This window comes from Haliaeetus leucocephalus, unplaced genomic scaffold, assembly GCF_000737465.1.
Source record: "Haliaeetus leucocephalus isolate CR32 unplaced genomic scaffold, Haliaeetus_leucocephalus-4.0 Scaffold166, whole genome shotgun sequence".
In the NCBI taxonomy this organism is placed as follows: Eukaryota; Metazoa; Chordata; class Aves; order Accipitriformes; family Accipitridae; genus Haliaeetus; species Haliaeetus leucocephalus.
Genome location: NW_010972602.1, coordinates 439450 through 464751, shown reverse-complemented (window position 1 = coordinate 464751; position 25302 = coordinate 439450). Strand labels below are relative to the sequence as shown.

The window sequence follows — 25302 nt, the reverse complement described above, 5'->3', positions numbered from 1 at the left end:
AAACCTAAATTTGTCTTGCATTCTCTCAAGTCTTTATTTGAGAGAAACTATTCCTTTCTTTCTTTCTCATATAATGCTGCCGTTTCAACATGTTTGCTCTCTTAATGCAGGAGACAGACCTTTATATTTCAAAAAAATTGGATTGGCTAATGCAACTAGTCAGGTCAATCAGAGCACTATGTGCAGGACTATCTCCAAACAAAGAATACTATTGTTAAGAAAAATCAAACCTTTATGTCTCTAATCAGACACAGAAAAATAAAATTGTCCTGGTTTTACTTTAATCAGTGATGATTTTGCCATTGACTTTAATGCAGCTAATATTTCACCAGGAGTATTTAATTAATTTATTTTTCTAATTTATATCAGGTGAAAAAAGCAGCACAGGGACAATAATTTAGACTGGAAATATGTCTGTAAGTATTAAATCAGGGGGAGAAGGAATCCAACCTACTAAAGAATGCAATGATTTACAAAAGAAAAATTATAGTACATAGGGGGGTTTTTTGGCCCTAAACACCACCACGTTCTTTACTGATTTGAATAACTAATGTTTGTAATATTTTCCTATGGACAACAGGGAGAAACCACATTATGGCTGTAACACAAATAATTGCTTTCCTACATTTACTTACTTTCTGCAGTAATAAATACACATACAGCTCAGTTTAAGAATTTCACAATATACTTAAATTTCTGATCAAGCTGATTTGAATTAAGTCCACCATGCTAACCTTTTTCAATAGAACTTTACAACATACTATAAAACTGTTGTTTAAACAATGCTTCCCATAATTGCCACCAATAAATGATACCTTTTTATTGCCGTTAGAACACTCTTGGTTACCGGTTTCCAGTACCGGTTTTCGCTGCAGTAATGTGTACATAACTTTGTATTATGTTGTTAATAATTGTATGGTTTTCTTTTTAGAATTCAGAAACTGGAAAAGTTTAAGAAAACATGCAAAATGCTGAGGATACATGTAAGTGAAATATTTAATGTCCATCATTCATAAAAGTTACATTGTTTACATAGGGTTCATTAGTATATAATAAAAATGTCATCTTAATGAAAGATTTTCTGGCAAGTCTTTTATATGTAAAATTGTTTAACATATGCTTTGGCTATACAGCTAAATAGGAATATATTTTTAAAAATCTTTCTGCAAATAGTTGCTTAACAGTTACAAAACCTCATTACTAAGAATTGGTTATTGTTACACTTGCTTGTTGGCTTGTAAAAATCATCTGTGATTTGGACTGGGAATCTTAGGACCAACTTTTTGTAACATACTTGCTCATTGCATAGTGACCATGTAAACAGCTCAGGGATCCACAAATTATATCCTTGTACTCTAAAAGTCATTGAGGATTTTACATACTGTACTGCTTATGTTTTCTTATATCAATGAAGAATTTGGGGATTGTTTTATTGTTGATGCTGATGGGAATTTTTTTTAAAACGTGTCAGTTGTATACAAGAAGTTAAAAAATTAAAAAGTTAACACCAAAGGAAATAATTTTACACTGTGCAACAGTATTGCTACCTCATTCTTTTTGATTTTAGATATATATAACATATTGGAACTGCACTGTACTGCTTTTCAGAAGAAAAGTTTAAATTATTTGGAACAATTAGCTATGTGTTTACATAAAGTTAACTATGTTTGCATCAAAAAATGTTTATTAATGAAAGCTATTATACAAGAAACATCAAAGAGAAATTCGTCATACAGAAATGTACACTATATGTGACAGATGGAAAAGTGCATGCAGATTTTTCTCATTTAAAAAAAAAGAATTCAGAAACAATAGTACTAATGTTACTGGATTTTGATTCCTATGATCTTGAATGATTGAAAAGTTCTCTTTGAATTTACAAAAATCCATTTAACAGATATGACTAGTACACATTAGCAAGCAAGTGGAATGAATGCATTCAGATTTTATTTTACAAGTACTTGTGCTTGACAAATGTGATTCTTTTTAAAGAAAAGTTTTCTTCGAATATGGGCTGGGTAGGTTGCTGCCAGGTTGCTCTGGTTTTATACATAGTTTCTCTAAATTTGTTTTTAATACCACACAATTTGTTGAAGCCTTCAGTTCTGTTAACTAGACACCATAAAATAACATATGTTTTGTTAACATTCAGGAAATGACATCAAGTCTTTTATTTTTATTTTTTGGCTCAATAGATTTTTAAATGTATGATTATCATAACCTAATATTGTCTTTGTCTTCACTGCAGTGGATTTCCGATCAAACTTTTCCCCTTCTTTTAATACTTTAGGGAATTTTCAAACGTCGGGATGTTTGGCTGTAATGCCCCATGATTTGTTCTCCCTGAAAGAAATCATAGTGACAATTTATTAAACTACAGAGCAACCTGGCTTTTCGGGGTCTGCAATTCTAATTTGTGTTCAATATACCTAGCATTAAATCTTGATTCATTTCATCATATTATTTAGGTTATATTTGTCATGCAATTACTTTAGCTGCTAGTTTTCTGGCTTTTTTAGAAGTCTAAGACAGGGTTTCAATATCAAATCAGTGGGGCATTACTTTGTATGTTCAAAAAAGGAGGTTAAAGGCTAAAATCTAAATTGCACCAGCAGTAGCATATACATTGAATATGAAGAAATTGAAAACCTAAGAAGGAACAATATTTTAAAATATTTAAAAGGCTGTGTTTCCATGTTTAATACCAATTGTTCACAGGTACCGTAAAAGCAAAGAGACGCACTGGTACATGTAGACTTTAAATTAAAAAAAAATAAAAAACAAAACAAAAAAAAACCCAAACAAAAACAAAAAACTGATGGGAAATAAAACTCCTTAGATTCAAAATGGTTTATTCACACAAATTTAATAGGATATATCACAATTGTTTGGTCCATAAATATTTAGGGGAAATAGTTTCTATACAATGCATTTATCAATAAACAAAGAAACATGGACAATTTTGCTAGACCACTTACTGTACTATAAACACGAAGCTCAATATATAAGATTATTGGATTTATCAACTATATCTGAAAGAGTGCACAACTGCTTTCTATGACATGTTTGTCCCCTCTAACAGGATACACCATAAAAAGAGTTTCAGAAATAAGAGGTAAAACAGTACAAAACTAGTGAGGTGTCAAAAGGGCTTAAAACAGTTAATTTAACAAACAACACATATATCCTGATTTTTCACAAACTTACTCCCAAGGTATATCATAAGGCACATAGTAGAACTGAGTTTTAATTAGTCTACTTAATAAAGTAGATCTCTAGTACCATATATTGTTCTGTCAAAGAACAAAATTTATAAGTATCAATATTTTTACCTGTAAAAGTGTATTAATAAAGATCTCAGCCTTACCAAGGTCGTTTGGTCTGGTTAGTGGTAAATGCCCATAAGGTAATAGAAACAGGAAAAGTCAAGATTTAATATCCGTAGAAGATGATAACCATACTTGCTAAATATATAATGGCAAACACACCTTTCTTCTATTACAGTGTTAACATCTCTTCCATCATCTTTTTTTAAAAATAAGCTACTTTTCTGTGCTAATTTTCTAAAAACCCTGAGCAAAAATTACAATAATGCACTTTAATGTGGGCAGTGAACTGTCAATATGTAACCACACATTTATACAGCCAAAAAGGACACCTTTAAAATATATTAAATAGCCACTTCGACCACCAAAAAAGAGATTTGATGGTGTCTAAAAAGTGGGGTATATGTGCAAAGTTATTCTTAACAATCCACTAAAAGCAAGACATAGATCTTGACTGGTTTTTGTTCGTTTTTGTTTCTGAGACTCTCCACAATCTAATTGGTGTTCAACTACAATAAAAGGATACAAATGAACATTCACCACTGCCCAGACCATTCAGACTTTTAGCTTAAATAAAATTAAAAAAAAGAAAGATCACTATTGTAAACTAAGAAATGTATTCAGATCAGCATCCACAAGGCTTCTGAGTTTATCTGCTTTAAAATTATTTGCTGCCAATTCCCATTTTTGTAAGAATTTTTGCTAACATTTTTTCTTTTATACAAAGTTTAAAAAGTTAAACTATATGTTAGAGATATTAATGAACTAAAGATTTTAAGTTCATGTGTTAAAGTATCTAATACAATCTCAGGAATCATCTAAAGTAAATGAAAATAGTAATGAATAAATTGTACTGAAATTGTTTTCCTTAAACATCTTAATAAATTATATTTTGCTTATTTCCATTTTCCCTGAAAAAAAGTATGATTTATCAAAAACTCATTTTAACAGTACACGTGCATACATCTTCTTCAAAATTGTTTTTGTGCTCTCTAAGGTAGTTGGGCAACCTCCTGTTTGCTTTAATTGTACAGTATCAAGGCCATGTAGTGAACCACGCTTTTTTTTTTTTTTTTTCATTCCAAATCAGAGCTGCTTGACAGACAAAAATGAAAAACCCTCCCTATGTGATATTTCAGATCAGTAAGACTCCTTACTTGAGTTGTTATTCTGCTGTTATTACTTTAATAATATCCTTATAGGAGTGAGCTCATTCTGGAGGGTGTTTCCCAGATCTTGCCTCCTTAATTTACAGGACACAAATCTGGAGACCAACAGCCTGATCCTGCCATCCTCACCTACATGCACTCTCACCACTGGGTCTCTCTCTCCAAGCCCTCCATCCAGGCATAGCTTTCAGTGGTGGCCAAGGACATCCCAGCTGGATGAAGAACTGCCAACTGACAGAGGAATGTTTAGCTATCCCAGTGAGACTCCCCAGTGCTCAGGGAGGATCAGGCTTGTGACTAATGCATTAGAAAGAAGCACTGGCACTTCCAGTCTGACTATTTCAATGATTAGTTTAATTCATGGTGTATTTATTTTTCAGCATTTAAAAAGTAAATCATACAAAACCTTTAGATGCATTATTAAAAAAATATGAAATTTGGGGTTCTTAAGTGCTGTAAGTGAACATACAATCCTGAAGCAGCATTATTTTGGCTATAATTAAACTTATTTTTATCTGGTTATCAAGGAGGGAAAAGAATCTCTTTTTTTTTTGGTGGTAGTAATCATTTTTTTCAAGGTTCTGGAAATAAGTAACATACAATTTTAAGAGGCACTTATTAGAATGATTCATAACCTTCTCTTCAGTTATTTGAGGAATTTAAAAAATTTGAGTACAATTTAACAACAATAAATGTTCATTTATTATAGCAACATATTACTTCAAACTCATTTGCCAAGTGGCTGCAGATGCTACACATCAAGCTGTTTATTTTCCCAAATATTTTGTGGGTTTGTTATTTAAAAAAAAGGCTTGAAAATAATAATAATAATAATAATAATAATAATAATAATAAAGAAGAAGAGTAAGAATTAAAAAAAAAAAAAACTGAAATGTTAGAAAAGGTTCGTTAAGGTAGTTTGTGAGGGGCTCCCGGATTCGTGGCTGTCCAAGTTAGAGGTCACTGATGTCACTACAGTGATAGTGGGATTGGTCAGGTCTGTTAAAGTGGTCGCAGTGCCGGGTGGAGTGAGTGCGCCGCTGTCTGCTGAGGGCGGTGCCGGAAGTGAGGTGCCATCAGCTTTATCGACACCCCCATTCTCCTGCCGCAAAAGGTTCCTTCTGAATTTGGCTCTTGCGTTTTGAAACCAAACCTGCAAACCAATCCCAATTGATTTCTTTACCGATGCTTGTTTAGTTTTGCTTATTTTTGTCTTTGTTCTTGCTTTTAAGTCATCTTTTGATGTTCATTTTTGCGTGGCAAATCGCCTAAGTCACTCTATAGCTTCACTTGCTACTGGTGGTACTGACTCTTTCACAGGCGGGACCTTGTGTACACGGTCCAGTGCTACAGATGCTCACCAGAGCGTTGCAGCCCAGTGTGCAGATCTCATAGAGCAGCCTTAAGAAAAATCTGCTCACGCACTCACCCAAGGAAAGCAACATTCATGATGGCCACGTAGTATATTCTTGGGTTGGGTAGGTTTGGAGTCAAGACACATGATAAAGATTGAGGCAAAGGGTGAATGAGCAGATTTTTGCAAAGGCTGAAAGTTTGCCTTGATCATTTTAAAAGACTGAAGAGGAAGGAGGGGTAATTACACCATCCCTATCAGATTGTTGATATGGGTCACCTAGTCTTTCTGTTCTGTAAGGTTCACTGAAAATGTTTTAGGTGACATGTGACACGGACAAGGAATTGCTGCTAATAGTTTCTCCTTCTACCTCGATTGCTACCTTTCTTTGGCACTTTGCATATAATACATACCTCGCTTTAACTTTGCTGAGCTAGCACACACTGTATAGGGATTTTTTTTAATGTAATTTGCTAGGCTGTCCTTCACAGGGAAGTGACTTTGCACTATGTAGGCCCTTAATGATAACAGTTGCCTAACAGGCATTTAGAGAGGGAGCTGGCTGGTCCTGGAGGATCATATTGCTTAAAGCTTGCTTCCTACATATCAGGGGATCTGCTCACTGAGAGGCCACATTAACTACTTCAGGGGACCCCAAGGCTTTACCCAGTGTCCATAGAATTAGTAGATTTGCTACCTCTACCCTTAATAAGGTCACCACAGAGAGACTACAGATCCCAGGATATCTACTGGGTTGGTAGACTCTGGAGACGGTTTCCTCATGTTGAGAATGCAACTAATTACAAATCACATTTTAGTATTTGGCTGCCTTGGGGTGGTAGGGCATACATTCAGCACTCCTGCCATGTAATACCATACCCCTCTGCACACCCACTAGGGACACACCTAGCAAAAGTATTTCTACATATATCGCTATCGTTACACATAAGGGAAATGCTATTGACTGGCAGGGGTAGGGGAAAATTCTGCCAAGCCTGTGATGTGGCTTCTTACCTGCAGAACTCTCTTGGTCAGGCCTGTTTTCTGGGCAAGCTGCTTGAGGTCCTTGGCATCTGGGTTGTGGTTGATAGCAAAGTAGGACTTCATGGTACGAAGCTGGTGGTGTTTGAAGGAGGTGCGCATGCGCTTTGTCTTCTGGGATGGGGGATAAGGCTGCTGGTCTCTGTCCAGGTGATCTGCCTCGTTCTCATTACAACCTGTTCAATAAACAAAATGAAACAAGGAGTTAGTGGCCATGCATCATGTAGGATAAATGAATCAAGGCAAAAATCTTGAGTCACATGCTGTTTGGAGGGAAGGAAACAAGCAAGAAAGGAAGGAAGGAAGGTCTAAGATGGTGCAAGGATAAGTACAGATGTGGTAATTAAATGAGACAAAAAAGATCCAGAAGATGACCTTTTCCTGTTCTTAGAACATGCTATGTCCCCCGGGCCTGTACCTACTAAGGGGAAACTTAGAAAGTTCTCTCTCCTATGGCATTTATTTTCAAACAAGTCTTTTCCCTGTGGTAATGGTTTTGCTTTGGGCGTTCAAAGAGTCATTTGAAATCTCATTCAGATTTTGAAACCTCACTCATTGAAACACTCTTAGCTTCAGAGAAGAATAAAGGTCAAACCAGTATTTTGAATGTTCCTGAGCTTTTCTCCCAAATCACAAGCACCTATAAAAAGAGATGTACAGCAGGAAAGTTTGTTATGACAGTTCATCAAGAAAGCATAAAATCTGGAGGTTTTTGCTGATAAAATAAATGTTTTTGGACTCTGCCTAGGAGTTTATATGAACTGCTCAAAGACCTTCTTCTGTAAAACATGTCTAGAAAGCAGTTGCATGAAGGCTTGATTCAGTCTCTCACTCCCAATCAGCAGTAGCTCTTAGTTGGTACTGATCTAGGATGTTTCTATAAGCAACCAACTAGTGGCTCAAAACTTTAAAAGAGCTTCCCCGTTTTCCCTGATTCAGGATTTTCAAAATGTCTATGAAAGATGAATTTGTTTCAGATTACACTTTTATGGATATGAATTGTACACGAGAGTTGCAACTGTTTGGGGACCATGGCATCATTACTTCATATTGGGAAAAGAAATAACAGTATTGGCAAAAAAAAAAAAAGAGACATCTATATTTTTCTTTTCAGCTTAAAAAAAAAAGAGTTACCAGTTTGTAGGATCTCATTGTATAAAGATAGCTCAGTCACACAAGAGAAAATTAATGGTGTCATCATAGCAGGGAATATTAATTAAAGAACAGCTAATTAAAAATGTTTCAGAATGTCTGCAAACTAGACCAAGTTTCATTAGTTGCTCATCTGAATTTTTGAACAGCTTTCCAACAGTTATTGGATTATTTACTAGGCCTAGTTGATCCCTTTCTCAAAAAAAAAAAAAAAAAGAGAGAGAGAGAGCAAGAAGGAGAAAGAGGGGAAGCACACAGTACAGAGAGACTGATGTTGACAGTGCTAAAAACAGAGGCAAAGCAACTTGTAACCAGGAGACAATAAAAAGCTTCTTGAAGGTGTGTTCTCTTTTGAATTATAAGACAAGTCAACATGAACAGATGCTGGTAAGACAGCACTTTGACAGAAAATCAGGTGAATATTTAATTATAGCTAGATTTGCTCCTGGTCTTGGTAAGAAACAAACTTTCAAACAAAGTAAACTGACACTTCTGAAAATACCAGGAGTTGGAAGTTGCCGTAAAAACAAATTTCAGGCCAGATTTGGATTGTATTTACTACTTGTTTTCACAAGCAATGATGCTGCATTCAGTCAAACTACATGGGCCATAACTTATGAGCCGACATAAATCAGAATACCAGAATTCAGTCCACAGGTTTTACTTCAGAGTTGCAAGTTGTTTGTTCATGTTGTTTTCCTTGGGTCACTCAGGTTTACAGCAGCAACATGAACTTCCTGGGGCTCCTCTGTCCTGCTTACTGCCTTTGTTTCTGTGATCTACTTTATTTTGGCTTTTATTTTCAAGAGAAAATGGGAAGAGGCTTCCAAGCATCCTCAGACAATCCTAGTTTATACAATGATTAGCTCACTCTCTATTTTATGTGGGTGAAACAGCGTTATGTGGTTTGGCCACATCACAGAACAGAGTTTTACGTTATCGCCTGGAGGACTAAGGGGAAGCAAAAAATCGGGCAAGACATTATTGCTCATTTTTTTGCAGCGGGATTGGGGGATTGTTTAATTTTGCTTTAGAAAGAGCTAGAACAGTTTGCTTTTTGTTGCCAAGAATACTTCAAGTGAACTCTTCATAGTTTTTCACACACACACACATATATAAAATGAAATAAAGTAAACAGCTCTGTGAGCAACAGCTGTGTAAAATATTTTCCTAGGGAAATCTTCTTCACCATCTCATTTCTATATCCTGTAGGCTGTAAGTCAGTGCAGTTTCCCTCAAAATACATATTAATTCTATGATATAAGAGGTAATATAGAGAAAGCCTTGAATGTTTTAAGTACTTTTGAATAGTTTCTTCCATTTTTCACATTAATTCCAGACAGCTCGCAAGTATGAATGGCTTTTACCTCATAACATTTTGAGTTATTTATTGTTGTGTTTCCACTTTACAACCGAGGAGTTGAGAAACAGAATTTAAACTACTAAACAAAATACAGAATAGAAAAGCTGTTGTAGATCCGGCAGCAGAATCTGATTTTCCATTCTGGCCCAGTGCTCAGCTCCCCTGAAACAAAACGTGCGTGCAAATCTGAACCGGGTACCAACGGATTGCTTGTGAATAGGCATATTTTTACGCTCAGCTGGCGAAGTTTTTCGCTTAATCAGAGTTAGTGCACTGCTTTGTTTTTAAAGGTCGCAGTCGTTTTCCAGTAATGGCTTGCCATATCGATGTGGACACCCTAGGGTACGACTATTTCGGTGGGACACCGGTTCGGTTTACTGGGGAAGTTAAACTCGCGGTTCTCACGGAACTCTGAGTGACAGGAGTAAACTTGCGATGTAACCTGGAAGTTGTCTGCTCAGAGGCGGAGCGCTGCCTCCCGGCTGGGGTGTCCGTTAGCGCAGATAGGTGACGGGCGGGTCAGGGCCGTGGCTCTGCCCCTCGGTTCCCTGTCCGAGCCGGGGAGGCCCCGCGGCACCCGGGCCGGGAGGGGAGAAGCGCGGCGGCTCCGCGCACCCCCGCCGGTTGGCCAGCCCGGCCCGCGGTGGGCGGCTGGCGCCGCGGCTGCCCGCCGGCCCGCCGTGCAAGAGGGCAGCGCGTACCGGGACGAGTGCCCGGGCGAAAGGGGCCCGCCTGCGGGCTGCGGGCTAGGTGATGGGCTGGTGCTCCAGATCCTACCCGTGTCCCGCTTCTCCCTCTGAAGGCGGCAGTCGTGTATCCGACACTGAATTTTCTGTGGACTGGTTGCCCTTTGTAAATGATTACATGCAAGAGCCGTTACTGAATCATGGGGCAGCAAGCGAAGAATGCATGTGGGAAAGTGGCTGCCAATTATCTAGAGAGGGTATTGTTGGTTTGGGTTTTTTTTTTCTTTCAAGAAGCGATTTCATCTATTGCAACTCATTTCGTAACTGTTAGAGATTCGTTTGCCTCCCCCTGGATCTGGGGCGCAGAGGGTCAATGGGCTGGAGTCGTTTGCACCGGATGCACAGTTTGGCTGCAAACAGTATTTTCTCGAGCCCATGTGTCAACCCTGGACATTGCTAGATAATATCTTAATTAATAAAAAAAAAATAAAAATCACAGCCCTAACAGATCAAATTTCTCAGCCATCTAGCCTAAGTCCAAAGCATCAGATTCGAGCGTTTGTTTGTTTGTTTTTTCTCCCCGTTGCCTGGAGGATTCTGTGAGATGTCAATGCAATGAGCTGTATTTTCATAATGGGTAGTGCATTTCAATCTCATTTCAAGTCAGTGGTACCTCTTATATGCACCTTTGTTGCAAAGAAGGAGAGTTTTAAAACTAGCACACAAAAACTGACGGTGTTTGCAAATTATGTGTCTCTTGAGCCCTGACGTAAAGTTTAAGGGGTGTTTTATCATATCCACAACTTTTCATCTTTCCCTAATTTCTGGTCCTAATTCTAATGATAAACTGTCCCTAGAAATATTTCCATTTAGGGACCTGGGGGATTTGGGTGATGGTGTGCGGATCAGAGATAGCATAAACCGAAGAGCGGGTGTACGGGAAACCCACCATTCAAAGCCGGCACTGAATGAATCCTGGCTGCGCTACAGGTTCCCTTTTCTTTAGCAGCTTTCAGGACTGATTGGAAACCACTCCGTAGCCAGGGATTCCAATGTCATCTTCAATTAACAAGGAACAATTAGCGCAGTGATTACCCTGGCTCCAAGGTCTACGCATCAGAGGAGATGAAATAGCCTTGCACAGCTACCCAGTTCCCAGCTAAAGCCCGTTTCAGAAGCAGCCCCAGAGGAGGTGCCGGGGGAGGGATGGAGGGGGCTTGTGAGGGGGCAGTGGAGGATTGCTTATGAATCTCAATGGTGGCGGGTTGAACTTGGGTGGAGGGGAGAGAGCTCTGGGCCGAAATCGGTGCAGTTTTCTCGACCTGCCTTTGTTGGAAGGAGAGGCCCTGACCCCTCTCCCGGCTCCCCGGTGGGGCCGGCGGTTCGCGTGGCTCCGCTGCTGCCCAGACCGGAGCCCCCTGCTCCCTGCCCCGGCCGGAACAGCTCACCACTTCACAGGGAAACACCTCGCACCACTCTTGCTTCCCACACCCTTCCTTCCTAGTTACCGTCCATGGGGAGCTTCAGTTCCGCCAAAATAATTTTTGGAGTCGGTAACTTGTTAATTCGGATTTATCCTTACTGCTTTTGCCTTCCATCTAATGAAACACCGCTTGAACTGCTTGATCATACCTGAAACTCCTTCATCTCTGGCCCCTAACACTGTGTCTTTAGGCTTGGGTACTTAAGTGACTGGAGTTAGGGAAGAAATTTAATATGGGGCCACACTTGTTCTTTTGCTACCGTCGAGAGAGCAGAAACCATTCTCCTTAATTACATTTGTTAGGGCTTAGTTACAGGGAACAACATTTATTCATTGGCCTCTTGTACAGTTTGATCGTTTATGTCCCAGCAAAACAGGATTATTTAGCCTGAAGAATTAATGACTATAAATTGAATATCTATACTGAGTTATGTGCTACTGCATTAGCATTGTAGGAGCCATATACTATAACTTTTATTCTATTTTTTTTTCCTGATCCATTTAGTTACTTCTAATTTGAGGTCGAACTGGTGAAGTACTTTTTGCTAATAAAATACAAATAATGATAACAGTATCTCTCAGGTTCCTATAGAGAAAGAACGCTGTGGTTTGGGGGTTTTTTTTGTCCTTTTCCTTTTTTTTTCTTTTTTTTTGTCTTTACCCTGGGAAGTGGCTAAGTTTGGGTGTTTGACATTAATAAGCAAAGACAGCCTTTGAGGAGGGCTGCTGTTAGCTTTCCTGCAAACGCTCCAACCCTCAGAGGGCTGTTTGTTTGATTTTCCAATGGTTAAGCAAGATTTGGCCTGGCTGAGTTACTCATGCACTGCCTAGCTGAGGGGAAGCCCGAGAACGCTCTTGTCGGAGGAGCAGGAAGGAGGTTCGGCATGTGTTTCCCACCTGAGTTGTAGCTGACGATGTCCACTCCCAAGGCAGGGCTCTTTCGTTTCCTGGGCCTCCCCTTCTGGACTGTGCCAGTGCCGTTGAAGTAAGGCAGGGCCAGCCCTCCGCTCTTGGCAGCCAGCTCGGTGTAGCTCAGCTGAGGGGGATATTCTCCTTGCAAAAGGGACTCGAAGTGGGCCCTGCAGTAAACCAGGTTGTCCTTCATGCCAAAGTGATCGCCTGTGGTCAAAGTCTTGTTGCAGGTGGTGCAGGTGAAGCAGCTCAGGTGGTAAACCGACTCCCTGGCTCTCATAACCATTTCAGAGGCTGAGATCCCAAGGTGGCAGCGGGCACATCTCTGCACGGAGAACCTTCTGAAGGAAACAGAGAAGTGGGTATCAACCAGAAAGGTAAAGGCAGACCTTGCCCCAGTGCCACCCACCTTCCCTCCCGGCTACGGGAGGTCGGCAGGGAGCCTGTCCCCGCCAGTGTCGCGCCCGCCCTGGCCCTAGGACGGCCCTCGTTGCCGGCTGTGGCCCCTGGCCCGCCTGGTGTTGGTGCTCGGGCTTGTCGGGAAGGCACCGGGATCCCAGGGTAAACGCCTTGCACCTTCTACCAAGCCGACCTTTTCACTTAAGACTTCTGCAAAAGCCCTCCCGCTGCCCGTGCGCATGAAGAAAGGTGGACCGTGGGGGTGGGGGGAATCGGTCCCCGCTCTCCTGGCATTGGTGTAAAGACGAGAAGGGCCGCGGGGAGCTGAACCCCGGGAAAGCTGAAACGCACGGATAAACAGTGCTGGCTCCCGGGGCCCGGCCGTCTGGCACCCCCCGCGGGACAGCCGCGGGGCTGGGCAGGGGGGTGGCGGGCTCCGCCGCGGAACGCCGCCCCTCCCGCCGCGCCAGCCCCGGGGCCCGCTCCCCGGCCCGCGAGAAAACCGGCAAGCTACGGGCAGAGGGAAACTTTGGTTGGGTCTTACGCTGGTATTTACGGAGTGATACCGCAGAGCAGCGGGAGACCCGAGGTCTTCTCCTGTTTGTGAACCGCCACACATGCTCAGTCGGCGTGTGCCCGGTCGATCCGTTCAGTTTTTAAACGTGCGAGACTTTTCGGATGGGACACATTTACAGGATTAAGGAATGGCTGACTGCGAAAAGCTACCTTTGAAAGCCCATGCAGAGAAAAGAGCGTTTCGGTTCATAATGCCTTTTGCGGGGATATGCTTTTGAACCCATGGGGACTGATTGCTGTACCTGTAGTAATCCTCCTTGCAGTAAATACTGCCGTCCTTGGCAAAGCAGGTGAGTTCTGACTCCAAAGCCAGTTTACATTCACAGCACTTAAGACACCTGAGGTGCCATTGTTTGTCAACAGCCAGCAGGTAATATCTGTCTGAGATCTTCCCTCCACAACCAGCACACAAAGCAGGCTTCTCGGGGCTCATTGGGGGCATGTTCTGCAAAACAACCACACCACAAGGGGATGAGACAGGGAGAGAAAGACAGGCAGGCAGGCCAGGCTGGGGACGGGGTCCTGCGTAGGGGGCCGGGGCTTGTGCAAAGAGCTGGCTCTCTGGGACCAAACTCTGCTCCCGGCGGGAAGTTTGAGGGGGGACTGGGACCATCCCCGCTAGGAACGTATCTACCACGATTCAGCTTTCGTGTTTATCCCATTAAACCTCTCCTAACGATCTAATGTCATTTCAATATGTGAAGGCAACTGATTAGGCCTCAGTAAGAAAAGCAGAGCCTGTTCTTTTCTGAGGTCCCGAAGTTGAAGTCTCTAGCTTCCTCATTACTTTGGCTTTTTAATCTTAGAGTGCTCCACAAGAACGGCATTTTAAAGTAGGAAAATACCGGTTTGCTGCATCAAAAGTTTATGGCAGAGGGTGCAGGCTTGCACCGATTTTCCGGTAAATTTTCACCCGTGCTTAAACCAGCCAAAACCCCGTCTCTGAAGAAACCCAGGCCATTTAAAACAGAAGTAAGAGAAAGGAGACAGGTGGATGGTGTAAAGAGCAGTGAGCACGAATGCTCACCACCCCAGCCAGGGATGTGGACAGAAAGGTGGCACGGGCTGGTTTCAGCTAAAACTAGCATCTTTTCATCAGCAAACTTCTGCAAGTTCCCATTAATCTGCTCCCCACAAGGAGTGTCGCTCAGGACAAAGGGAAATGGAGGGACGGCGGAGACAAAAGCTCTGCCGTGAAACCTGGGGCAGCGTTTGCTGATAAAGTAACGGGGAAAAAAATCCCGAACATCTTGTTCTAAACTTGCAACTGTTTTAAAGTGGCAACTCCGCATTCATTTTCCAATCTGAAGTTGTGTTCCTCACCCTCTTTTTTTGCAGCAATTGAAAAGGCAAGCTGAATTTACATCGCAAATCCTCATACAACAAAGCAGGGGTTTATTTAAGAGAAGGGGGGAAGGACCCTGTGGCTCAAAGCCTTAAAGCAGTTTTCCAGGCCGTTACTTTGTGTGCAGAGCCTTGTGCGCTATCAGCGGAAGCCCTACAAGTTGGAGAAAGGGAGATCTCGCTTTGCACAAAACACAGCGTGAGACTCGGTTTCTCCGCCATCCGTTAGTACATGTCTGAAGACTTTGGTCCTTTGACTAAGGAAAGAGGAGATGTTACTGCTAAGCAAAGTAGTTGGCGGGCATAACATTCAGAGAGAACGGTGCCTCTTTGTATCAATCCCAGACTTCAGACCAAAAACGCTTACGAAAAGTAAGCAGTCGCAGTTTGCGGTTTAATTTAGGAGGAGCCAGGAGTGCAAAAAAAGTAAAGTACACCTCAGAAACTCCAGCTGCAGCCCTGCTCAGATGGGGCAGAGTGGCCGCAGTGAGCCGAGCAGGGGCAAAAGGCTGCTTCCCTGTGAGGACTGAAAAAACGTCCCTGTTACTATGTAAAATACTTTCCCCCATACTCCAGAGAGCACATGCAACGACATCGATTAGAAAAATGTATAACTGAGCCTGGCCAGCACAGCACCCAGCATTGTGGGTGTGTTTACAGGGAGCCTCGGAAGGGTTTCTACAAGTAAGGGGTGGCAGGGAAGGGACAGGGGGAAGCAGCGTCTTTCTCTTCCCCAATGCCAGGGTCTGTCCCGGTGCGGGTCCATGCTGGCAGGGATTCCCTTTCAAAGAGTGCCAGCTCCTTTCTTACCGTCTCTCGGCCGTTCATCTGTCCCCCTTTGGCCAGGCGGGACTCGGTCTTGGTTCGCCTCTCCATCTCCTCCATGATTCCTTGGATATGGCCTCCGGAGATCCCGTGGAAAAGCATGGCTGGGGGACGGAAAGGACAAGTATTTTCTTCTGCTCTGCACCCCACTATTTCCATATACAGACCCCAGAGTCTTTAGATCATCCAAAACGTTTACACCGAGGCGCACAGCGCAGGGAGGGAGGTTGCAATAGGAGCTTCTCTTTGCACAAGCACCGAGGGCTTCCTGAAGATGTGCAGAAAACAAACAAGGGGGAGAAAATGTAATAATAATTAATTTTAAAAATAAAATAATAAAAGCGAACTAAAGGATCTGTTACTGTTCTGGAGAGCTGGGGCTCCTGACTGGAGAGACTTGGACCTGGGGCAGTAGAATTGGTCGGGAAAGGATATAGTTTTGAATACAAAGAAAGCAAAAAGAAGTGCTATTTTCAGCAGTCCCTGGTTGCTTTAAAGTTCCCAGTGCCTGTAGGTTGGATTTGGGACTGCTGCTTTCCGGAGCTCTGTCCAATTTGTTAAGAGACTAGAGCCAGCCCATTTTTGATAATTTAGTAGGAGGAGTTCTCTCCCTTGAGCTGCCACTGATTTTTATTCAGACAACAAAGACCTGTCATACTCCTCTCAACCCCTAGTGATGGGCAAGCAGTGACAAACATTAGTCGGGGCTGTGGGTGGGGTGGGGTTTATTACCTCCCCCAAACACGGAGTCCCGGGAGTTGGCGGCGACGGCGCCTGGCGAGGGGCAGGGTGGCCCGGGGGCCCCGCTCCCCCCGGGGCCGCTCCGCTCCGCGCTGGGGGAAGCTCCGTTCCGAGGCCCCTCGGGCTGGCACGGCCGCCCCTGGCTCCGCGGCGGGAAGGGGAGCGGGAGGAGAAGCGCAGTTGTGGGGCAGCCGGGGCGGGACGGAGTAGGCAGACCGCTCCCCGCGCCCCGGGCCCGGGCGGCCGCGGAGGGGGGCGGTTAGGCGGGACGGCGGGCGGGGGCTTCGGAGGCAGGAGGGCACGGTGTCGCCCGCCCAGGTCCCGGCCGGATCGAGGGCTTACCGGGGCTCTAGCAGCCCTGCTGCCCCCGGGAGCAGCAACCCCGCAGGACCCCCGCCCGTACCCGCAATAGGACCTCCGGCACCCTCCGCGGGCGGCCTGCGGGGCCAGCCTCGGCCGCCGACGGGGGGACGGGCGCGGAGAGGAGCGGTCCGGGGATGCTCTCGCGGGGCTCTCTCCCCTCGCCCACTCCCCGGCTGCGGGCTGCCAGCGATCGTTGTATGCAGGGGACTGGACGATGCACTCCTTCCCGGCTAATCTCTCTCTCTCTCTGCTCCCCCTCCCCTCCTTTTCCCTTTTTCCTACTTACTTTTCACACCACTCTTCCTTGCCTTTCCCTGGAACAGCTGCCGGCTGTTTCCTGACACCTCGATCCCTACTGAAGGATCTTCCTGGCGGCAGTTCTGCGCTCCCTGTTCCCTGGGGGACGCTCCACACCAAACCCTAGGGCGACTAGTGAAAGAAGTACCCCAGCCCCCACTTCCTTCCAAAGCATCCCAGAGACATCCTCAGGGGCTCCTCGAGTCACCTCTTCCATGTAACCCAAGATTCAGGCAGCCAGTTTCCTCCCTTCTCTTTCCCCCTAAGTAGCTAAAATTAATGTTATTTGCAGATTGAATGTTGCTACATTCCTCCGAGTGCCAGAATACAGCTCATAAAACACAATTTCACACAAAGATGAAGTCAATCAAGTGAAATAAGCCGGGATTTTTTTTCTCTGTTGGCACACTAGACCCTGGACAGCAGGGCTGCTATTTACTGTAAGTAATGTAATTAGCCCTTTTGGATGGAAATCAGTGTGATGTGTGTGTGTGTGTGTGTGTGTGTGTTTTAATAAGAGTAATAGCTATAAAACCGACGAGACTCAAAGGGGTAAGGGAATCTCCCTTAAAACGGGTAGATCCCTCCACAAGCCGTAGTCTCCTGCAGAGCACTCCCAGTCGGGGGGTGGGGGTGGGGGGGAGAAAAAGAAGAAAAAACCTGCGTGTGGGGAAGGAGGAGGGAGAGGTAGGGTTTCCTTGGAGAAAACAAGTCAACTAGCACAACAAGCCATCAGGAAAAAATAAACAAGGTGATTCAATCCGGGATTCGGGAGCTGTTTGCTCGGGATCCCCCTCCTTCCCGTCGTCCCCCTGCGGTGTCCCGACTGCTCCGGGAGACGGGCGAAGTTGCTTCCCTCTCACCCCAAACCCCGCCGGGGGAGCGGAGTATAGCCGGCAGCCCACGCGGGGCTGCGCGGCCCAGGCGAGCAGGCGAGCCCCGTGGCGGGGACGGCGGCTTTGCCGAGGGCCGCGAAGCCGCCTGTGGGGGGAAGGAGCCAGCGCGGAGGCTCGGGAGGGAGGCGGCGGGGGGGGTAACCCCTCTGCAGGGGGGTTTGCTCCCCGCACACCCTGCACCCGCGAGTTGCCACAGGCGTGCGCCTACCTGGCGTGGGTGATTGCAGTGGTGGCTGTCGACAGAGGTGAAAAAATCTCACCTAGAGACGAGTTCATTTCTAATAGTTGCAATATAATCTTTCCACTCTACTAGCAGTCAGGGTTTGGTTTTTTTTCCTTTGAAAGAAATGTTCCTTTATTCCCGTCCAGATATTTCGTCAGGGGTAACTCACCCCGCCTCAGTTTCGCCTTGCGTCTGCTCTCTTGGAAATGGTCTGCATTTCCCACGGCGCCCGTGGGGCCAAGGGTAGCCCGCGTGTGCCAGGCGGAGATTCCCGTCGAAACCCGCCCGCCCGCCCTCTTTGCGCGGCCCGGGCAGCCCCTGCGGACCCCCCTCGGGAGAGCCGCCGCTGCCGTCCCGCCGGGTCCGGGTGCCTACCGGGCTGAGGATGGTCAAACTCATCGCGCCCGCGCCGGGGGGGGCTGTCAGTACCCCCCGCCCCGAGCGGGCTGTGCCCTCGGTTCGGGCGCGCCGGCCGCGGGCACCACTCGCCTCTCCTCCCGCTTGTCTGACGTTTGCTGTCTCGGGTTCCCCACAGTATTATCTGCAGGTGCAGTGGCAAAGCGTCGGTCCAAGCCAGAGACACCCAAAATATTGTCTGTTAAATTCCCATTTCTACCTTAGCTCGACGGCGCCGTTAGGAATAATTGGACAGACTCATAACAAAACTCAGAAATGACTAAACCTCCTCCGGTTGGGCACACTTAATTAATTAGAGGGTCCTTTCTTTCTGCTCCATCAGGTACGGTTAAGGATACGCTGCTAGCTACTGCTGCTCCAGTAAAGGAGGCCAGGACTTTCCAAGGCGTTTTCTGATTAACATCCTAATGTTGGCAGACCACTTCTTACCTAAAGGGACACTAAAAGTTTGTTGCTAGCATCCAACGTGACTTCTCCGCCTGTAGGAGATCAAGGTGAATCTATTTCAATGTTCCTGACACCTCACTCCTCGCTGCAAATTGAAGCTCCGCTGCTCTAAGGCAGGCTGGTAGCGAGAGGTTGCCATTATAGCACGAGGGTCTCGGTACAGTTTTGCTGGTTTGCTCGGGGAGGGGAGAGAAAAGCTCACAAAGAACACGACAGGGAATCTAAAATCCAAATCTACCAGTTTATCCCTTATGAATCCATCTGCATTAGCACTGCGCCCCTGAACGTAGTTTCTCATTGCAGGGTGCTTTTATCTCCTTTCGCCGCAGCATTTTGGGAAGGATATCTGACGTGCAATATTCAGAACATGTTAGTAACATGACAGGCGCTCTCAGGTTTTTCCTTTCTGTTAGGCTATGCCCAGACTCCCCAAGCTAAGGAGGATGAGAGGGAATGCATCGCTACTGAGATTTCCACAGGTAAAATGTTTGCCCGCGCGCCTCCGCTGCCCAAACCAGGCTGCCGCGCTCCCACAGCCTCCCCGCGCCTGGGCTGCAGCCCTTGCCAGGCGCTCGCTGGAGCCGTTTCCACCTTCGTAATTAGCATGTGCCCTGGACAGATTTCAGCATGCGGGCACTGGGATCCGCTTTGCTAGAGAGCCCTTATTCTTCCTGGCCACGGGCTACCGTCTAAAGCCTATTACAGCGTGAACGATCTTGTGTTCAGTTCTGAGGATTTAGGACAAGGTCTACATGCAAATTAATAATTGACCAACAATAATTAGAAGAAAGGGGAGGGTATTCAGGCGTGGAAGTGGGGGGGTTGGGGAGGGGAGAGGAGGGGAAGTTCTTTAAGCAGAGATGGTTTGAATTTAGTCTGTCCTAGAGGAGGCCATTGCACGTCCCGGGCTGCAGGCGCAGGGCACTGCCCGGAGCGCAGCGCCGGGTCAGCCGCCTCCCGCCGCACAAGGGCAGCAAAACTTCACACCGTCTCCGTCAGGTACCTGAACTTTTCAAGACACTTCCAGTTTAATCATTTCCAGCAATTTAAAGCGCGTAGTAATAACAGCAACAGGATTACGATCCTGTTGCCCGCAAGTCGGGTGGTTAAAGCCAGGTCTATTTTTAAATCCTGACGCTACTTTCTGTTCTACGAGCTTGTGGTACAGTACAGTGCTATTAATGAACAACCTCGTCTCTTTGTGAAGTCCGCGTCTAGTGAGAGCAATCTAGACACAAAGAAGGAAAACCTGAATAGAGTTACATCTCTCGGCGGTGGCATCAAATGTGGCTAATGTCGTTTTCAGCATTTAAATGGATTGCGTTTTTTAAAAAAGCCCGACATTGTTTAGAATGCCACTTTGGTGTCAGAAACAACATATTTTACCATCACCGTCTTTCTCCTGCCTCGACTCCTCTCGAGTGTACCGTAGACCAACTTTCGGATTGTGGTTTTAGAGAAATGGAGAAAGCCGATGCCTCGCAGCCCGGACTCGGGCACCAGCCCCTCTCTGCCCGCGCCAGGCTGCACGGTGGCTGGCGGTGCGAGTAACACAAGCGCAGGGTATATTTAACCGTAAACACCATCGAATTAAAAATCCCAAACCTCCAACGTGCTTGTACCTCCCGGTAATCTGAAAACATGTAAATTAAACCAGGTATTCATTTGCTTAAGGAGATGATATTTAAATAATAAACAATTAACTGCTTTGCATAGTAGTCCCAGACACATATCTCCATAGCCAAGCGCTGTGACCGACCACAAACAAGTGATCACACAGCCAGAAGAAAGCAGGAGAGGCAGATTATTGTCTAACACGAAACTGTTCACCGCCAAGGACCCCAGCATTGTTAGCTTCTTAGTTGTCTGATATTAACAGTAATCGTATTTGCACTCCGGTTGTAATTAAGCCATTGGAAATTATCATATTTTGCTGCTTTTGAAAAGGACTCCCTTACAGCCTAGATTCACAGACAAGGTGAAAGGAGCCATCCCATAAAAAATAAAAAAAAGAAGAAGAAGAAGAAAAAAAGAAAAATATTTTTAAAAAGAAAGAAAAAAAACCCCCTACAGTCTCTCTCTCTCTCTTTTTTTTTTTTTTTTTTTTTTTTTTTTTTTTTTTTTTTTGAGCTGAATGGCTCAGTCTTCCCAGGCTGCTATTTTTTCTAGATTAAAACACAGATGCACCAAATGTTGTCTGTGAATACACCTGGGGAAACGACCATTCTGTGTTGTTTAAAAAAAAACCACCACGCCAAAGAAACACCCCTCAAATTACATTCGTGAGGTCTAAATAGCTGCATTGCTAGCAAAGACTCATGCAGGAGCTTACCTTGAGACCTTAGAAGGTTCTTCCAAAATTGTACCCTCCTTAATGAGCGATGAGGGATGGGTTTTGGATCGAGAAGAGACGCAGTGATCTAGCCAGTAGATGGAGGTTGTTCCTTGTTCCTAGCAGAGGATCCCTATGTTAATTAAAATAAACAAGCTGCTTCGTGGAAAGATTTCCTCCCCCATCCCCCCTCTACATAGCCTCTGATATGGAATTGACGCGAATTTCTAACCTCTGACCTCTCACCAACGTACACTTATACCTGTCTTTTATTTTCTGTTTGTTTCGAAATATTTTCCAAAACAAAATAAATAAATAAAGAAGAGAAGAATGAATGAAAGCAAAAATAAATCCCACCTCTCAATTTTGGCTGGTTTGTTGGATTTTCTTGATTAGCTGTCTCAGCTCCTCAGTAATCAGTTGAGGTGTTAATGGGGAGTTGGTTGTAAATAAAACTAATAAAGCAAAGAACATATTAGGAAATTAAAAAAAAGGCGAGGACTGAGAGGCTGCTAAAAATATTGTAGCGAGCTGAGCGTTTCCCCATCATGTCGTTTTTTTCGTTCTGTGCTTATTCACAGCTGAGCAGCAAACCCCGTGTTGTTGCCATCTCTCCACATTTTTTTTTTTCATATCCCACTGAACCAGCCATGGACTGCATCAACCCTTCCCACTTTCATAAAAAGCCTCTCAAATGGAGTCGCTAAACAGCAAACTTCAGCCTGATCTGATGTGATATGATATACGGATTCATGGAGCAACATCGCTTTGCCAAACCCGATGAAACTGTGAGTTGTCATGCAATACTACGCAGTCAAACCTGGGATAATTGTAAAAGTGAACCCAATTTAACCCATTAGAATAAAATCAGATGCCAAGATGAATCGGAATCATGGCTTCTTAGGTGACAGGACTGATGACAATTGATCCACCGGCTCAAAACAACAGAAAAATATAGGGTCGGGAGTCATTTCTCATACTCGGAGTCTCCCTCCTCGCGGGGGGGGGTGTGCACGGAGCCGGCGGCGAGGCAGGAGCCGGCTCCCGGCCGGGCTCCGGAGGGGGCTGTGGCCGCGCCTCTCGCCGGCTCTGACGGAGCGGCGCTGGCAGCAAGGGGCTCACTGCGAGGACTCTGCGGCCGGGGAGCTGTTTTGGAGCAGGAACACGAGAGGACTGACTTCTCGCTTTGGCTTTGTTTGCCTGTTTCTCTTAACGTCTGTGACAGTTTCAGTTCTTCTCCCCTGAGCCGTGTGACCCTTAGGTCTACGTGGCCAGCGTGGTAATCTATTAAAAAAAAAAAAAAAAAGCAAGCAAGCGAGGGATGCTAATCTTCCTTGGAGTTTGTCAGGGAGCGGACACCCGGCGGCGTGCGGAGGAAGCAGGGCTCTGCTCCCCGCCAAGCCGTGCAGCGGAGGGTGGGGGGCCGGCCGTGCGCCCCGGGGCAGGGCGGCCGGGTCCCGCTCTGCGTCGGCTCTGCCAGCCGCCGGAGCTGCTAGCAAGCCGCTGCCGGCAGGGAGGGAGCTCGGCAGCAGCCGGGTAACGGCACGGGGAGCCGCTCTCCCCGTCTCGGCCGGCGGGGGGAGGCCCCCGCGGCAGCACCGCGCCCGCCCTCCGGCGGGCAGGGCGTGGGGAGCCCGGGGCCCCGCGGCGGCTTCGGGTCCGCGGTCACTATGAACGTGCTGCAGAGAGCACAGCCCACCTAAGAGCAGCTCGCCTGGAGAAACCAGCCAGGGAGATGTCGAGCGCGGGCGGGGAGAGTACTTCTGGCGGAGAGCTTAAAAGCCGAGGTATCTCCCTGCAGGGTTTGGGGCAGGTGACCGTGAGCTCTGAGCACGCAGAGTTTGCTTTGCCGGCTCTGGGGCCGTGCAAGTCCGTCTTGCTCCCACGGTCTGGATGGCGAGAACTTTTAAAGTAAGGTTTTCATTAAATCCGCTGGCGACCGAGAAGGTTAAAGCCATCCCGGGCAAAAGCGGGAGCAGCCCTCGGGCAGGATTAGCTGCACCCGTCAGTCTGTGCCTGCGCTGGGAAGCGACTGACCACGCAGGGAGAGAGAGGTGCCTTCATGGGACTTGCTCTCTTAATCTCCCCGAGATAGCAACCGCCATCTGTGCCAAGGTACAATAATAAGAATTAATATTATCATAATCACCACCACGGTTGTTATTGCTGCGGCTTTGAGGGAGAGTGCCGGGCCGTTGCCGGGGCCCTGGGAGAAGCCCAGCCTGGGCCGGCCCCGGCCCCGGCCCCGGTCCCGGCCCCGGCCCCGGTCCCGGTCCAGCTGGACGGCGGAGCCGGCGGCGGCCGCAGCCGCGGGCTCTTCCCCGCTCCTCCGCTTGCTCTCTAAAGCGCCTAAAATTTTTTCTTCCCCCAATTACTGGCGCTCTAATGGGAGCAGGAGGCAGAGGAATATGCAGGGCTTATAATAAGCCACCTGCTGCGTCGCGCCTAACTAATGTTATGCTTTATTTCATTATTACTGCCGCGGCGGCGACATAACCGAACCTTGCATTACAAATTCCCCACCTAGTACGACAGCAGGGAGGGGGAAGCGGTGGCTGGTGGCCGTTCAGTGACAGGGACCGATGCTCAGTTCCTGCGCACGGAGCCGGGACCCACTGGTGGTACCTGGCCTTGGGGCTGGGTTCAGCCCGCAGCTTTGGGGTGCACAGCTCACGGGGTGCGTTTGTAGATGTCGCTCCCTGCAATGACCCCCCTCTCCATCTATTTGCATGCACACGCGAAGCTATATAAACAGCAGTAATAGCCTCATACGTTAAGTCACTATTTGTTAGCACAGCTATTCCAAGTCATTTCAGATATTTGGACTCAGTCTGTTCAATGTAGCTTCAACCTACTGGCTTGCCAGACGAGGTGTTCATGTGGACCCAGTTGCTAAAACAATGAAAACAGTCTTTAGCTCTAAACTGTGCTACTCTCCCATCTGACGGATGTTAATACACAAACGAAATCCATTTGGATGTTTTTTGTTACCAGAAGGCTGCGCTGACGTTCAAATGATCTAAATCTTAGCATCTGGAAGCCTGTACGAGCATCTTTTTGGAATAGGTTTCAAGACATTTCGTTCAACCAAAGCTGAGGAAGGATCAGAATGGGACACCAAGCAACTGACAATAGTTTCCCGTCTAAATGAAACTGGCTGCTTCACTTGAAAGTACACAAATGAAAAAATGCCTTTCCATTTACTACAGCCCCTCCGGGTAACCCCACACGCTCCCACCCAAAGTCCGTCTCGGAGCTGCTGTGTAGCATCAGGATGTCCCCAAGGCCACCGCCTGCAAGTCCCCCCGCTGGCAGAGCGCTCCGCGGGGAGCGGGGAGAGGAGACCAGCTCCATTCAGACACTCGCTGGGCTTGGGCTTCGCTCAGGGTTTGCTGGGCGCAGCAATTCATCGACGCTGTGACAGGACATAAGGATCTGAGTGCCATTCAGTCTTAATGAAGATCTGTGGGAGAAGTCGTGCGAGGCAATAAATACGGTAGTCCGGATATCAATAACTTTAGCAGGAAATAAAGGAGGACTTTCGTGTTAATGAAACAAAGATGAAGGAGTTCTTGGCAAGGTTGCCCCTAACACACAGGAGTGCTCAGTACCTCCTGGGTGCTCATGAATATCTGTAGTAGTGCTTTACACTTCATATGATGTTTGCAAACAGAATTCTTTTGTCTTTCAAAGGCTTTTACAAACTTGGACACCAAACAGACCGATGTTCAAATACAAAGAATTTAAATTATTCAGGAACCCAAGCGATTCTGCTGAGCCTTTATTTTTCCATCCCCCATCTCAGTGCCGGGGATTTAATCCGGTAATGAGTGTGTCAGGGAGCCTCCTCGGGCCCTGCCCCAAGGCAGCAGGATCATCTCCCAGGGGCGGGGGGGCAGGCGGCCGCGGCCGGAGACCGGCGGCAGAACCGCCCGGCCCGGCCCGGCGGCGGCGGC

The 25302-nt window shown here is 46.1% G+C and overlaps 1 protein-coding gene across 4 annotated transcripts; it reads right to left on the bottom strand.

Moving 5' to 3' along the window:
- Positions 1-983: 983 nt before the first annotated feature.
- On the bottom strand, positions 984-21426 carry LHX9 (LIM homeobox 9). 4 transcript variants are annotated; one of them, XM_010563402.1, is made up of 6 exons: positions 16034-16136; positions 15616-15734; positions 13704-13906; positions 12472-12827; positions 6864-7066; positions 984-5648 (listed from the first exon to the last, which is right to left on the bottom strand). In XM_010563402.1, the coding sequence occupies exons 2-6, from the start codon at positions 15730-15732 to the stop codon at positions 5391-5393; spliced, it is 1137 nt and encodes a 378-aa protein (XP_010561704.1). In that variant the 5' UTR covers positions 15733-15734; positions 16034-16136; the 3' UTR covers positions 984-5390. The 4 variants fall into 4 exon arrangements, with proteins under 4 accessions (XP_010561704.1, XP_010561706.1, XP_010561703.1 ...); XM_010563404.1 differs by lacking the exon at positions 16034-16136 and adding an exon at positions 21347-21426 and having other exon boundaries at positions 4828-5648; XM_010563401.1 differs by lacking the exon at positions 16034-16136 and adding an exon at positions 20719-20728 and having other exon boundaries at positions 4828-5648.
- Between the last annotated feature and the right edge of the window lie 3876 nt (positions 21427-25302).

What these genes read in the sequence shown, in the direction of transcription:
- LHX9 (XM_010563400.1), bottom strand. Translation starts at nt 15,789, where the DNA reads ATGGAAATAGTGGGGTGCAGAGCAGAAGAAAATACTTGTCCTTTCCGT. An exon ending in AGATGAACGGCCGAGAGACG is followed by an intron (nt 13,907 to 15,615) that starts GTAAGAAAGGAG and finishes GTTGTTTTGCAG; the next exon opens with AACATGCCCCCAATGAGCCC. An exon ending in CATCGTCAGCTACAACTCAG is followed by an intron (nt 7,067 to 12,471) that starts GTGGGAAACACA and finishes TTTATTGAACAG; the next exon opens with GTTGTAATGAGAACGAGGCA.